The 15386-nt window shown below is 46.3% G+C and overlaps 1 protein-coding gene across 2 annotated transcripts in view; it reads left to right on the top strand.

Annotated features, from left to right (window-relative positions):
* Positions 1 to 15093, top strand: part of axdnd1 (axonemal dynein light chain domain containing 1) — a 43179-nt gene extending 28086 nt beyond the window's left edge. For both annotated transcript variants that reach the window (XM_035799101.2, XM_035799100.2), the window contains exons 12-25: positions 118 to 219; positions 420 to 586; positions 700 to 769; positions 5586 to 5820; positions 6103 to 6319; positions 6464 to 6557; positions 6833 to 7035; positions 9079 to 9169; positions 9354 to 9500; positions 12010 to 12108; positions 12681 to 12806; positions 12916 to 13007; positions 13172 to 13302; positions 14861 to 15093. In XM_035799101.2, the coding sequence (XP_035654994.2) occupies positions 118 to 219; positions 420 to 586; positions 700 to 769; positions 5586 to 5820; positions 6103 to 6319; positions 6464 to 6557; positions 6833 to 7035; positions 9079 to 9169; positions 9354 to 9500; positions 12010 to 12108; positions 12681 to 12806; positions 12916 to 13007; positions 13172 to 13302; positions 14861 to 14976 (1890 nt within the window). In that variant the 3' untranslated portion in view covers positions 14977 to 15093. The remainder of the gene's footprint in view (positions 1 to 117; positions 220 to 419; positions 587 to 699; positions 770 to 5585; positions 5821 to 6102; positions 6320 to 6463; positions 6558 to 6832; positions 7036 to 9078; positions 9170 to 9353; positions 9501 to 12009; positions 12109 to 12680; positions 12807 to 12915; positions 13008 to 13171; positions 13303 to 14860) is intronic.
* The last annotated feature ends 293 nt before the right edge of the window (positions 15094 to 15386 follow it).

Here is a 15386-nt window from a genome sequence, read left to right as displayed (position 1 = left end):
TGGAAGAAACAGGGAGGAGCTACCAGGACATTTGAGTTTTGCTACGAAGTACCGTTATGAATACAACCCTATTTGCCTATGTGTCAGAGTTGTTCATATTGATTTGTTTCCTCCCAGGTGATCAAGTTGAACAACCTCCAGCTGGCCAGCAGGCTTCACGTCAGTGAGCAGACCTGGACCAAGACTGCTGAGCACTTTACACTCTTCCTGACCTCCAAGGTAAACTCCACACTGTCATAGGCCATTCACCGGCATGGGAATTCCTTCCTTTTCTGAAATCATCTATTATTGATACGGTATTCTATTTTTCTATGTTGTCCTGGTCTCGTCCCTCATATACTGACAAGTTGACTGAATTGGAATAAAACAACTTCATACTGATGAAAATAATAATGAAACATAAACCTTATATCTCGTAGGACACAGAAGACCTGAACCATATCATGCAGCTGACAGAGCAGTGGAAGGAGCAGCTGACGTCCTTTGTGCAGAGTCTGAGAGAGGCTGAGCATGGTCACTGTGAGGGGATAAGTAGCATACAGGCTGACATCGTCAAATGGCACACGTTCGTTGGTGCCAACATCAGGTAGCGTAGACATGCCCACTGGCACCTACTCATAGAAATGACTGTCAGCCTGTCACGAGAGCAGTTGTCATTGTTTTGTCTTCATATCATTGTGATGTTTGTTTGTTTTGTAGGAGCCCGGATCCGAAATTTGAGAAAGTTTCAGAAGAACAGCTTTATTCAGATTTGAAACAGTGGTCCAATGTAAGAATTGTTCTTCTGTTCCTGTTTTAATGTTGAGGTTTTTAACACTTTCATATGTATATCACCGGATATATTTTAGTACTAGACTGGAACAAAACCCTGCACACTCTGTGAGTCCTCAGGACCAGGATTGAAGAATACTGCTCAACTGTATGTCACTAGTGTAGCACCACTGTAATACCCTTTTCACACTACTGAGTGAAACCGTGCTGAGCCAAGCTTAGCTGTACTGAGCTGGCCTGTTTATTTTATTGAACCTTTATTAAACTAGGCAAATCAGTTCTTCTTAATCCCAGATGGCGTAGCAGTCAGATGTCTTTGTCCTCGTCTTTGTCGTGTCGCATGTGGATATATATCTTTTATATATTTTTTCTTTGCATATTTTTCTAAACCTTAACTTCAAAATACTCTCTTGCAACCTGCCTCACCCAATGTGGTATGGATCTGCTTTTTTCTAAAGTATTTTTCCTTACTTCTGAATCGGAACCCCCAACAGAAGCTAGCCAGCTAATTAGCTACTAACTAGTAGTCAGCTAACCACTGCTCGCGGTCATCAGCTATCCTTTAGCTCAGAAAACTCTCGAATGTTTGCACAACGCGATTCAAACCAGAGCATACCGGACCTATTTTTCTCTCCATATCCCCGGATTCCCACCGCAAGCTCTGAACCTTTTCACCTGGATCGTCGCAGCTAGCTAGCTGCAATCCTAGTGGCTACTCCTGGCTAATGTCTCTGTCCCGACGCAATCACCAATTAGCCTGGAGCTAGCCCATGCTAAGCCCATCTCCCGGCTAACTGAAGAGGTCCATCAGCCATTCCTGGGCTACAATACATATACCTGGACCCCTTTTACTGCCGGTACGAAGCCCTGCCGATCCTTCACGAAAGGACTACCGACGTAATCTGTCCCAGGAGGTTATTCAACTGGCCCCTCCGTCGCGACGTCTCCTGAATGCCCATCTGCTAGCCTGCTTGCCGCGGCCCGCTAGCGGTCTAGCATATCGGACTGTTAGCTGAATTTCTTTGGCCACTATACCTATTTTGCCAATTGGTCTGGACCCCTTTACCACATGGAACTGGACCCCTTTACCACACTGAACCCTACTAATCCATCACAACTGACGAGGAGTCTCCGCACGAGGAGGCTATAACAGACTTCCTCCGTTGCGATGTCCCTCTAAGGGCCTCCTGATAGTTTGCTAGCCCCGGCCAGCTAGCTGTCTGAATCGCCGTGTCTCCAGCCAGCCTCACTACTCACTGGACTCCTGTGATCACTCGGCTATGCATCGTCACTCAATGCATAGGTTTACCTCCACTGAATCGACATCCTACCATACCTTTGTCTGTACATTATGCCTTGAATCTCTTCTATCGCCTCTAGAAACATATCCCTTTTACTCTCTGTTTCAAACATACTAGACGACCAGTTCTTATAGCCTTTGAATCCTGGCTTAGGAAGACCACCAAAAACCCTGAAATTTCCATCGCTAACTATAACATTTTCCGACAAGATAGAACTGCCAAAGGGGGCGGTGTTGCAATCTAAAATTGTAATACTTTAAAAAATCCACCTTTCCAGAAACCAGTCTCTCACCATTGCAGCTTGCTATAGACCACCCTCTGCCTCCAGCTGTGTCCTGGACACCATATGTGAATTGATTGCCCCCCCATCTATCTTCAGAGCTTGTGCTGCTAGGTGACCTAAACTGGGACATGCTTAACACGTCGGCCATCCTGCAATCTAAGCTTGATGCCCTCAATCTCACACAAATTATCAATGAACCCACCAGGTACAACCCCAAATCCGTAAACATGGGCACCCTCATAGATATCATCCTAACCAACTTGCCCTCCAAATACACCTCTGCTGTCTTCAACCAAGATCTCAGCAATCACTGCCTCATTGCCTGCATCTGTAACGGGCCTGCGGTCAAATGACCACCCCTCATCACTGTCAAACGCTCCCTAAAACACTTCAGCTTGCAGGCCTTTCTAATCGACCTGGCCCTGGTATCCTGGAAGGATATTGACCTCATCCCGTCCGTAGAGGATGCCTGGTTATTCTTTAAAAGTGCCTTCCTCACCATATTAAACAAGCATGCCCCTTTAAAAAAGTGTAGAACCAGGAACAGATATAGCCCTTGGTTATCTCCAGACCTGACTGCCCTTGACCAGCACAAAAACATCCTGTGGCGTTCTGCATTAGCATCGAATAGCCCCCGTGATATGCACATTTTCAGAGAAGTTAGGAACCAATACACATAGGCAGTTAGGAAAGCTAAGGCTAGCTTTTTCAAGCAGAATTTTGCATCCTGTAGCACAAACTTAAAAAAGTTCTGGGACACTGTAAAGTCCATGGAGAATAAGAACACCTCCTCCAAGCTGCCCACTGCACTGAGGCTAGGAAACACTGTCACCACCGATCCACCACCAATCCACTATAATTGATCCACCACCAATCCACTATAATTGAGAATTTCAATAAGCATTATTCTACGGATGGCCATGCTTTCCACCTGGCTAACTCTAGCCCGGTCAATAGCCCTGCACCCCCCCACAGCAACTTGCCCAAGCCTCCCCCATTTCTCCTTCGCCCAAATCCAGATAGCTGATGTTCTTAAAGAACTGCAAAACCTGGACCCCTACAAATCAGCCGGCTAGACAATCTGGACCCTCTCTTTGTAAAATGATCTGCCAAAATGGTTGCAACCCCTATTACTAGCCTGTTCAACCTCTCTTTTGTGTCGTCTGAGATTCTCAAAGATTGCAAAGCTGCCGCGGTCATCCCCCTCTTCAATGGGGGAGACACTCTAGACCCAAACTGCTACAGACCTATATCTATCCTACCCTGCCTTTCTAAGGTCTTCGAAAACCAAGTTAACAAACAGATTACCGACAATTACGAGCCCCACCGTACCTTCTCCGCTATGCAATCTGGTTTCCGAGCTGGTCATGGGTGCACCTCAGCCACGCTCAAGGTCCTAAATGATATCATAACCGCCATCGATAAGAGACATTACTGTGCAGCCATATTCATCGACCTGGCCAAGGCTTTTGACTCTGTCAATCACCACATTCTTATTGGCAGATTCAACAGCCTTGGTTTCTCAAATGATTTTCTCGCCTGGTTCACCAACTACTTCTCAGATAGAGTTCAGTGTGTCAAATCGGAGGGCCTGTTGTACGGACTTCTTGCAGTCTCTATGGGGGTGCCACAGGGTTCTATTCTCGGGCCGACTCTCTTCTCTGTATACATCCTTGATGTCACTCTTGCTGCTGGTGATTCTCTGATCCACGTCTACGCAGACGACACCATTCTGTATACTTCTGGCCCTTCTTTGGACACTGTTAACTCACCTCCAGACGAGCTTCAATGCCATACAACTCTCCTTCCGTGGCCTCCAACTGCTCTTAAATGCAAGTAAAACTAAATGCATGCTCTTCAACCGATCGCTGCCCGCACCTGCCCGCCCGTCCACCATCATACTCTGGACGGTTCTGACTGAATATGTGGACAACTACAAATACCTTGGTGTCTGGTTAGACTGTAAACTCTCCTTCCAGACTCACTTCAAGCAACTCCAATCCAAAATTAAATTTAGTATCGGCTTCCTATTCCGCAACAAAGCATCCTTCACTCATGCTGTCAAACATACCCTTGTAAACCTGACCATCCTACCGATCCTCGACTTCGGCGATGTCATTAACAGAATAGCCTCCAACACTTTACTCAACAAATTGGATGCAGTCTATCACAGTGCCATCTGTTTTGTCACCAAAGTCCCATATACTACCTACCACTGCAACCTGTACGCTCTCGTTGGCTGGTCCTCGCTTCATACTCGTCGCCAAACCCACTGGCTCCAGGTCATCTACAAGTCTTTGCTAGGTAAAGCCCCTCCTTATCTCAGCTCACTGGTCACCATAGCAGCACCCACCCGTAGCATGCGCTCCAGCAGGTATATCTCACTGGTCACCCCCAAGCCAATACCTACGTTGACCGCCTTTCCTTCCAGTTCTTTGCTGCCAATGACTGGAACGAACTACAAAAATCGCTGAAGCTCGAGACTCATATCTCCCTCACTAGCTTTAAGCACCAGCTGTCAGAACAGCTCACAGATCACTGCACATGTACATAGCCCATCTGTAAATAGCCTGTCCAACTACCTCATCCCCGTACTGTATTTATTTATTTATTTATTTATCTTGCTCCATTGCACCCCAGTATCTCTACTTGTACATTCAACTTCTGCACATCTACCATTCCAGTGTTTAATTGCTTTATTGTAATTACTTCGCCTCCATGGTCTATTTATTGCCTTACCTATTTATTGCCTTATCTTACCTCATTTGCACACACTGTATATATATATACTTTTTTTCCTACTGTATTATTGACTGTATGTTTGTTTATTCCACGTGTAACTGTGTTGTTGAGTGTGTCGAACTGCTTTGCTTAATCTTGGCCATGTCGCAGTTGTAAATGAGAACTTGTTCTCAACTAGCCTACCTGGTTAAATAAAGGTGAAATAAAATAAATACAAATTTAAAAAAAGTTAAGAACAGATATTTACATTGACTGCCTACCCAGGCCAAACTCAAACCTGAACCACACTAGGCCAATTGTGCGCCTCCCTATGAGACTCTCAATCACGGCCGGTTGTGATACAGCCTGGAATTGAACCAGGGTCTATAATGATGCCTCTAGCACTGAGATGCAATGCCTTAGCCTCTGCACCACTCGGGAGCTGCTGCTGTGAGTCAGGTATAATGGACAGTCCCACTGACATCTCCATCCTCTCCCCCATCCTCCAGGCGTTGACCATTCAGTGTGAGCGCTACGGGGGCGAAGACCTCCTCTCCTGCCAGGAGACCCTCAACATGCTGGGCCAGCTGCAGGAGGCCTGGGAGGAGGTGGGCCTCCGGCTCTTCAGGAGACACCCGGCACCAGACGGCGAGCCCCCCAGGGGCCAGGAGGCCATGAGGGAGCTGGGCCTGGCCGTGTCGGAGCTCCACAAGCAGCTGGGCACGCGCATCAACGGCGAGAGTGGTGAGCTTAGAATTGGGCTGCATGTTCTATAGATTGTATTTCTATGGCGGTGAGAGAGTGTGAGAGACGGACGCAGTCTGGAGGGAATATACAGCAGATCCCAGGAAACCGGAGCACGAAGGTAGAATTCTGGAGAACTACGTACTGGGTGTGCAGGGTTTTTTTCATCCCATCACGAACCCCCCCCTGATTCAACAAATGTTGGTCCATACTGAAGAACCCTGATAATCCCATACATACCTGAATGTATCCCTTACTTACTGGTCTGTGTGGCCCTTTCAGGAATCCACAAGCAACTGATGAGTTTGGTCGGGGTGATGGAATTCTGGGCCACCCGACTGAAGGCCCTTGTTGGCCGCACCGAGAGGCTGCCCCACTGTGATTGGCTGAAGCTGGAGAAGGCCCTGGGTAGCTGGATGTTGCTGGCGGAGGAGTCCTTGAAGCACGTCCACAGCACCCAGCCTGAGAACGAGAGGGTCAAGCACAAACCACACGTCCAGTGAGTTCTCCTGGCTCCTCTTTGTATGCTATATGTTTGTCCCAAATGGCACAATATTCCCTGTATAGTACACTACTTTTGACCAGAGCCCGTTTGTTGCAAAGCTTCTTTTTTTTTTTTGGGCAAACAATTTGTGTATTCTAGGATCGAGATCAATGATGTCTTCAACACTCTCCGGGAGTTCATCTTGACCCAAGCCAACTTCTTTGACTGTGAGAACCGAAGGCTATGTGAGGAGGTACTGGAGACGGGCATAGCTGTCCCTGGATAGCAATTCCTTTACCTGCTATTGGAATGTGTGTACATTTGATTTTATGGATGCATTCCAAATTGCACTGTATTCCCTTTATAGTGCACTGGTTTTGACCAGAGACCTTCTGGGAAGATATTAGATGCGTCCCAAATGACACCCTATTCCCTATATAGTGCACTACTGTGAGGGAATAGGGTCACTATAAAAGGAGTAGAGTACCCCTCCAGCCCCTACGTATTGTCTTTGGCCTGTGTTTCCAGGTGAACTCCATCCACACGGCTCTGACTCGCTGGATGGTGGACATGCTCCTCCAGATGGTCCCAGACCACTGTGGCGACCAGGAGCAAGACGCCCTGCCGGGGATCAACACCACCGCCATCATGGAGGTCTCCCTGGAGCAACTAGAGGAAGACGCCAAGAACCTCTCAGAGAAACTGGACTACTTCTCCAAATATATCACCAGGTAAATATCAAATCAATCTTTATTTGTCACATGCGCCGAATAAGTGTAGACCTTACCGTGAAATGCTTCCTTACAAGCCCTTAACCAACAAGAAGAGTTAAGAAAATATTTACCAATTAAACTAAAGTAAAAAATAATAATAATAATACATTTTTTAAAGTAAATAATGATAATTGAAAATAAGTAACACAATAACACAACAATAACGAGGCTATATCCAGGGGTACTGGCACCGAGTCAGTGTGCGGGGGTTCAGGTTAGTTGAGGTAATTTGTACATGTAGGTAGGGGTAAAGTGACTATGCCTAGATAATAAACAGCAAGTCGTAGCAGTGTACAAACAAATGGAGGGGGTACCGGTGGCCATTTGTTTAATTGTTCAGCGGTCTAATGGCTTGGGGGTGGAAGCTGTTAAGGTGCCTTTTGGTCCTAGACTTCGCGCTTGGGTACCGCTTGCTGTGCAGTAGCAGAGAAAACAGTCTAACTTGGATGACTGGAGTCTCTGACAATTTTATGGGCTTTCCTCTGACACCGCCTGTTATATATGTCCTGGGTGGCAAGAAGCTTGGCCCAAGTGATGTACTGGGCCGTATGCACTACCACCTGTAGCACCTTACCGTCAGATGCTGAGTAGTTGCCATACCAGGCGGTGATGCAACCGATCAGGATGCTCTCGATGGTGTAGCTGTAGAACATTTTGAGAATCTGAGGATCCATGCCAAATCTTTTCAGTCTGCTGAGGGGGAAAAAGGTTTTGTCGTGCCCTCTTCACAACTGTCTTGGTGTGTTTGGACAATGATAGTTCGTTGGTGATTTGGACACCAAGAAACTTGAACATCTGGACCCGTTCCACAACAGCCCTGTTGATGTTAATGGGGGCCTGTTCGGCCTGCCTTTTCCTGTAGTCCACAATCAGCTCCTTTGTCTTGCTCACATTGAGGGAGAGGTTGTTGTCCTGGCACCACACTAACAGTTCTTTGACCTCCTTCCTATAGGCCGTCTCATCATTGTTGGTGATCAGGCCTACCACTGTTGTGTCGTCAGCAAATTTAATGATGGTGTTGGAGTCGTGTTTGGCCACGCAGTCGTGGGTGAACAGGGAATACAGGAGGGGACTAAGTACACACCACTGAGGGGCCCCAGCTTTGAAGATCAGCGTGGCAGACGTGTTGTTGCCAACCCTTACCAACTGGGGGCGGCCCGTCAGGAAGTGCAGGATCCAGTTGCAGAGGGAAGTATTTAGTCTCAGGGTCCTTAGCCCAGCTTTGAAGATCAGCGTGGCAGACGTGTTGTTGCCTACCCTTACCAACTGGGGGCGGCCCGTCAGGAAGTCCAGGATCCAGTTGCAGAGGGAAGTGTTTAGTCTCAGGGTCCTTAGCTTAGTGATGAGCTTTGTGGGCACTATGGTGTTGAACGTTTTTTTTTTTCACGTGTTCCTTTTGTACAGGTGGGAAAGGGAAGTGTTGAGTGCGATATCTGTTGGGGCAGTATGCAAATTGGAGTGGGTCTAGAGAGTGGGTCTAGAGGATGCTGTTGATGTGAGCCATGACCAGCCTTTCAAAGTACTTCATGGCTACTGACGTGAGTGCTACGGGGTGGATTTTTTCTCAATTTGTCTGTCATAGTTGAAGTGTGCCTATGATTAAAATTACAGGCCTCTCTCATCTTTTTAAGTGGGAGAACTTGCACAATTGGTGGCTGAGTAAATACTTTTTTGCCCCACTGTATGTACATACGGTCACTGTGGGGACGATGTCGTCGATGCACTTATTGATGAAGCCGATGACTGAGGTGGTATACTCCTCAATACCATTTATCAGAAGCTTTTTTCCGACTTACAGTAGTGCGTGAATACATTTCCGTGTGGGTGGCCCCAGAGGGAATCGAACTCACAATCCTGACATTGCAAGCGCCATGCTCTACCAACTGAGCCACACTGGATCGTAAATTTTGTAAGCATAACGATGAGTGGATCATGGGGTTTTCGGGTGTAAGAAGATGGTTCCCACTAACTCAGAGCTTTTATCTCTCTCTCTCTGTGCAGCTCTTGTCGGGCCATTGTGGAGGAGGAGATTCAGAGGAGCATTGCTCGGGATGACTCAGAGAATGAGCTTTCTGAGCTCAGTAAACTGCAGGTACTCACTGACCCACACAAAGGCTTGCTGTGTAGAGCCTGCTAACTTTCTCATTGTTTTGCACTCAAGGATGTGAATGCTATGCTTGTGTGTTTGTGCTCGTGTGTGCATGCATGTATGTGTTTGTGCTCGTGTGTGCATGCATGTATGTGTTTGTGTGTGTGTGCGCGTTCACGCTGCTCAGAGGGAATGTGGCGAGTGGATGGAGTCCTGTCGGATCCTGCTGTCCGACAAGAAGGGCAGTCCCGTGGAGCTGCTCGTCACACTGAATTTGGTCCATCGTTCTTTCACGGAACTCCTTCCCTCTGTGATGCCCAGCATGGAATCTCTGGTGAGCCTGTCATAATCCTTTACTGGGATCCCTCGCTACCTTGCAGTTAGCCACCTGATGTGTGAATACCATCCCACTGGGCACTGACATCAGTTTAATGTTTAGTTTTGATTTACATTTGATTGAGATGTCAACTAACGTAAATTCAAAGTGAATGAATTTTTTTGCCATATAATTGTAGGTTAAATATATAGGTCTAAGTAAAACAATTCAATAATAATAAAAAAATAATCCCAAATTCCTTCACGTTGATGATTTCTTTGAAACCAAATCAGTTTTCCGTTGTCATTTGTGAACATCAGTAGGAAAAATACAGCCTAAATTGTTGTTGGTGAAATGACGTGGAAACAACGTTGATTCAACTAGCTTGATGGCTGTTTTGATGTCATTTTAAACATTTTTAAATGTGTCTTCTTACTGTCAACTGCGTTTATTTTCAGCAAACTTAACAAGTGTAAAAATGTGTATGAACATAACAAGATTCAACAACTGAGTCATAAATTGAACAAGTTCCACAGACATGTCACTAACAGAAATGGAATAATGTGTCCCTGAACAAAGGGGGGGTCAAAATCAAAAGTAACAGTAAGTATCTGGTGTGGCCACCAGCTGCATTAAGTACTGCAGTTCATCTCCTCCTCATTGGACTGCACCAGATTTGCCAGTTCTTGCTGTGAGATTTTACCCCACTCTTCCACCAAGGCACCTGCAAGTTCCCGGACATTTCTGGGGGGAATGGCCCGAGCCCTCACCCTCCGATCCAACAGGTCCTAGACGTGCTCAATGGGATTGAGATCCGGGCTCTTCGCTGGCCATGGCAGAACACTGACATTCCTGTCTTTCAGGAAATCACTCACAGAACGAGCAGTGTGGCTGGTGGCATGGTCATGCTGGAGGGTCATGTCAGGATGAGCCTGCAGGAAGGGTACCACATATGAGGGAGGAGGATGTCTTCCCTGTAACGCACAGCGTTGAGATTGCCTGCAATGACCACAAGCTCATTCCGATGATGCTGTGACACACCGCCCCAGACCATGATGGACCCTCCACCTCCAAATTGATCCTGCTCCAGGCCTCGGTGTAAAGCTAATTCCTTCGATGATAAATGCAAATCCGACCATCACCCCTGGTGAGAGAACCGCGACTTGTCAGTAAGAACACTTTTTGCCAGTCCTGTCTGGTTTGTGCCCATAGGCGACGTTGTTGTCGGTGATGTCTGGTGAGGACCTGCCTTACAACAGGCTTACAAGCCCTCAGTCCAGCCTCTCTCAGCCTATTGCAGACATTCTGAGCACTGATGGAGGGATTTTGCGTTCCTGGTGTAACTCGGGCAGTTGTTGTTGCCATCCTGTAGCTGTCCCGCAGGTGTGATGTTCGGATGTACCAATCCTGTGCAGGTGTTGTTACACGTGGTCTGCCACTGCGAGGACGATCAGCTGTCGTCTCACAGTACGGACATTGCAATTTATTGCCCTGGACACATTTGCAGTCCTCATGTCTCCTTGCAGTCTGCCTAAGAGACGGAACCCAAACCGGCTGCGTGAGTGCGCCATCGTGCATAAATGTATTTTGTCCCCCCGCACCAAACGCGATCACGACACGCAGGTTAAAATATCAAAACAAACCAATTATATTAATTTTGGGACAGGTTGAAAAGCATGAAACATTTATGGAAATTTAGCTAGGTAGCTTGCAATTGCAAGCTAATTTGTCCTGGGATACAAACATTGAGTTGTTATTTTACCTGAAATGCACAAGGTCCTCTACTCCACCAATTAATCCACACATAAAACGGTCAACCGAATCGTTTCTAGTCATCTCTCTTCCTTCCAGGCTTTTTCTTCTCTTGACTTTATATTGCGATTGGCAACTTTCATAAATTAGGTGCATTACCGCCACTGACCTCGTTTGTCTTCAGTCACCCACGTGGGTATTACCAATGAGGAGATGCCACGTGGGTACCTGCTTCTATAAACCAATGAGGAGATGGGAGAGGCAGGACTTGCAGCGCGATCTGCGTCAGAAATAGAACTGACTTCTATTTTAGCCCATGGCAACTCAGATGCTCGTTGGCGCTAGCAAGCAGTGTGGGTGCAATAATTTAATAATCTAGATTTCTACATTTATTTTGCAACGATCGTGCACGCGACGCGAGCGATGTAGTCAGCCTGTAAGGCACGTTCACGCAGATGAGCAGGGACCCTGGGCATCTTTCTTTTGGTGTTTTTCAGTGTCAGTAGAAAGGCCTCTTTAGTGTCCTAAGTTTTCATAACTGTGACCTTAATTGCCTACCGTCTGTAAGCTGTTAGTGTCTTAACGACTGTTCCACAGGTGCATCTTCATACATTGTTTATGGTTCATTGAACAAGCATAGGAAACAGTGTATAAACCCTTCACAATGACTGTGAAGTTATTTGGATCTTTACGTATTATCTTTGAAAGACAGGGTCCTAAAAAAGGCCGTTTATTTTATTGCTGAGTTTATAATTACATCACCTGCTTTCCTCAGACGAACCTACCGGCAGTTGTTCCACTAGAAGCAGCTTTGGATGAAGAAGAGGAGCCGAACAAGAGGAGTCCAATGGAATTCATTGAGGTCGTACACATGGTGAGCTTACATCTGCAGTAGCTACACCAAAGAATACTACTAAAACACATTTTAAAACAAAACTGGCCATGTCCTATTCCAGTACCTGAGAGGTGTGCAACAAGGACTCCTAATCCAAATCATTGAAATTACCTGACTTGGTACCAGTATCCCCTGTATATAGACTCGTTATTGTTACTTTTTATTAGATTTTTTTAAACTTTAGTTTATTTAGTAAATATTTTCTTAACTTTACTTCTTGAACTGCATTGTTGGTTAAGGGCTTATAAGTAAGCATTTCACGTTAAGGTCTACACCTGTAATATTTGGCTATGTGACAAATAACTTTTGATTTGACTTGCAAGTGACTTGTTTTTATACAGCTCCGGGGTGAGATCTAGAATGAGCTTCCCATCCCCAATCCTAATCTTTACCATTAATGGGGAAATGCTAAACGGACCCTAGTTCTATTAGCAACTTCACCCTTCACATATTTTCACTCGAGATGTAATATTGTCCAGAGAGCCAGAGGTTGGATGTCTCATCGACTGCAGTTTTGGAATTGTTCTGCAATACCTATTTTTGACCTGTAGGTGGAGGCAGAGTACCCAGAAGAGGCCCTGGAATGCTCACTGGCCGGCTCTATTATGAAGCTGATAGGCCATGATGGTAACATCATTGAGCGAACCCTGGGGGAGGATACTATTCAGCTGGATGGGGTCAGTACATGGTGCTGTGTGTTTTACCAGTATATAATTTCATTATGAAAACATTGTTGTAAAAAGACAGACATTCAGATCCAATGTCCAAATCTTCTTTGTTTGGCAGACTGAAGACATGGTTGCCCGTCCACACACACCTAACGGTCAGAGAGCCTTTGATGCCCTGGCCACAGTAGGGGTTCTGCAGCACGAGTTACTGTAAGTTATTTGTCATTCATGAGTGGCCACACTTTCTAAAGTGCTTCACTTTATTTTTCTGTCCGACAAGGGCCATCTTGCCTGTGTGCTTTTTTGATTTTGTGTCTGTCTGTCTGTCTGTCTGTCTGTCTGTCTGTCTGTCTGTCTGTCTGTCTGTCTGTCAGTGGGGTTGAGGCTCGTGTCCAGCGAGCAGAGGAACGGGCCCTAAAGGCAGAGGAGGCCCTCCAGGCTGCGCTGGAGAAGATCCAAGATCTGGAGAGACAGCTACAGGGCAGGCCCAGTCTGGAGGCCAAACGTAGGTCAACACCGTAACACACCTCTGTGATAGGTCAACACCGTAACACACCTCTGTGATAGGTCAACACCGTAACACACCTCTGTGATAGGTCAACACCGTAACACACCTCTGTGATAGGTCAACACCGTAACACACCTCTGTGATAGGTCAACACCGTAACACACCTCTGTGATAGGTCAACACCGTAACACACCTCTGTGATAGGTCAACACCGTAACACACCTCTGTGATAGGTCAACACACCGCTGTGATAGGTCAACACCGTAACACACCTCTGTGATAGGTCAACACACCTCTGTGATAGGTCAACACCGTAACACACCTCTGTGATAGGTCAACACACCGCTGTGATAGGTCAACACCGTAACACACCTCTGATAGGTCAACACACCTCTGTGATAGGTCAACACACCTCTGTGATAGGTCAACACACCTCTGTGATAGGTCAACACACCTCTGTGATAGGTCAACACCGTAACACACCTCTGTGATAGGTCAACACCGTAACACACCTCTGATAGGTCAACACACCTCTGTGATAGGTCAACACACCTCTGTGATAGGTCAACACACCTCTGTGATAGGTCAACACACCTCTGTGATAGGTCAACACCGTAACACACCTCTGTGATAGGTCAACACCGTAACACACCTCTGTGATAGGTCAACACACCGCTGTGATAGGTCAACACCGTAACACACCTCTGTGATAAGTCAACACACTGCTGTGATAGGTCAACACCGTAACACACCTCTGTGATAGGTCAACACCGTAACACACCTCTGTGATAGGTCAACACCGTAACACACCTCTGTGATAGGTCAACACCGTAACACACCTCTGTGATAGGTCAACACCGTAACACACCTCTGTGATAGGTCAACACACCTCTGTGATAGGTCAACACACCTCTGTGATAGGTCAACACCTTAACACACCTCTGTGATAGGTCAACACCGTAACACACCGCTGTGATAGGTCAACACCGTAACACACCTCTGTGATAGGTCAACACCGTAACACACCTCTGTGATAGGTCAACACCGTAACACACCTCTGTGATAGCTCAACACCGTAACACACCTCTGTGATAGGTCAACACACCTCTGTGATAGGTCAACACCGTAACACACCTCTGTGATAGGTCAACACCGTAACACACCTCTGATAGGTCAACACCGTAACACACCTCTGTGATAGGTCAACACACCTCTGTGATAGGTCAACACACCGCTGTGATAGGTCAACACCGTAACACACCTCTGATAGGTCAACACACCTCTGTGATAGGTCAACACCGTAACACACCTCTGTGATAGGTCAACACACCTCTGTGATAGGTCAACACACATCTGTGATAGGTCAACACCGTAACACACCTCTGTGATAGGTCAACACCGTAACACACCTCTGTGATAGGTCAACACCGTAACACACCTCTGTGATAGGTCAACACACCGCTGTGATAGGTCAACACCGTAACACCCCTTCAGTGATAGGTCAAAACTGTTGAATTTGTGTTTTGGACACTCATCCATACAATTTGCATTGCAGTGAGCAAGCAGTCTGTGGCAGCGTCTCCCAAGTCAAAGGTGTCAAGCCCTGAACCCAAACCAATGAGTCAGAAGCCTGAGCCTAGCCCCAGACAAACCAAGCCCAAGAAACGCTGAACCCTGAAAACAGTACTGTAGCTTCAGATGTAATGTGAAACTCTGCTCCTCTGAGGATCCAACGTCTTTGTATTTGACAAACGAATAAACGCAAAGTGATGTCTAAGTATTGTATGACTTGGCGTTCAACAATGTTTAATCAGTTGCCTTTTTTGGGGTTGTTCTGTAATTTGCATGCTATTTGTTAAGCAATCATGTCCTTACAACAAGGTTATGTGACATTTTGTTCCCTCTATAGTCATGTTTATACTATATGGTCCCTCTATAGTCATGTTTATACTATATGGTTCCCTCTCTATAGTCATGTTTATACTATATGGTTCCCTCTATAGTCATGTTTATACTATATGGTTCCCTCTCTATAGTCATGTTTATACTATATGGTTCCCTCTCTATAGTCATGTTCATAC

This window comes from Oncorhynchus keta, chromosome 22 (assembly GCF_023373465.1).
Source record: "Oncorhynchus keta strain PuntledgeMale-10-30-2019 chromosome 22, Oket_V2, whole genome shotgun sequence".
In the NCBI taxonomy this organism is placed as follows: domain Eukaryota; kingdom Metazoa; phylum Chordata; class Actinopteri; order Salmoniformes; family Salmonidae; genus Oncorhynchus; species Oncorhynchus keta.
This window is presented reverse-complemented; position numbering and strand designations above follow the sequence as displayed.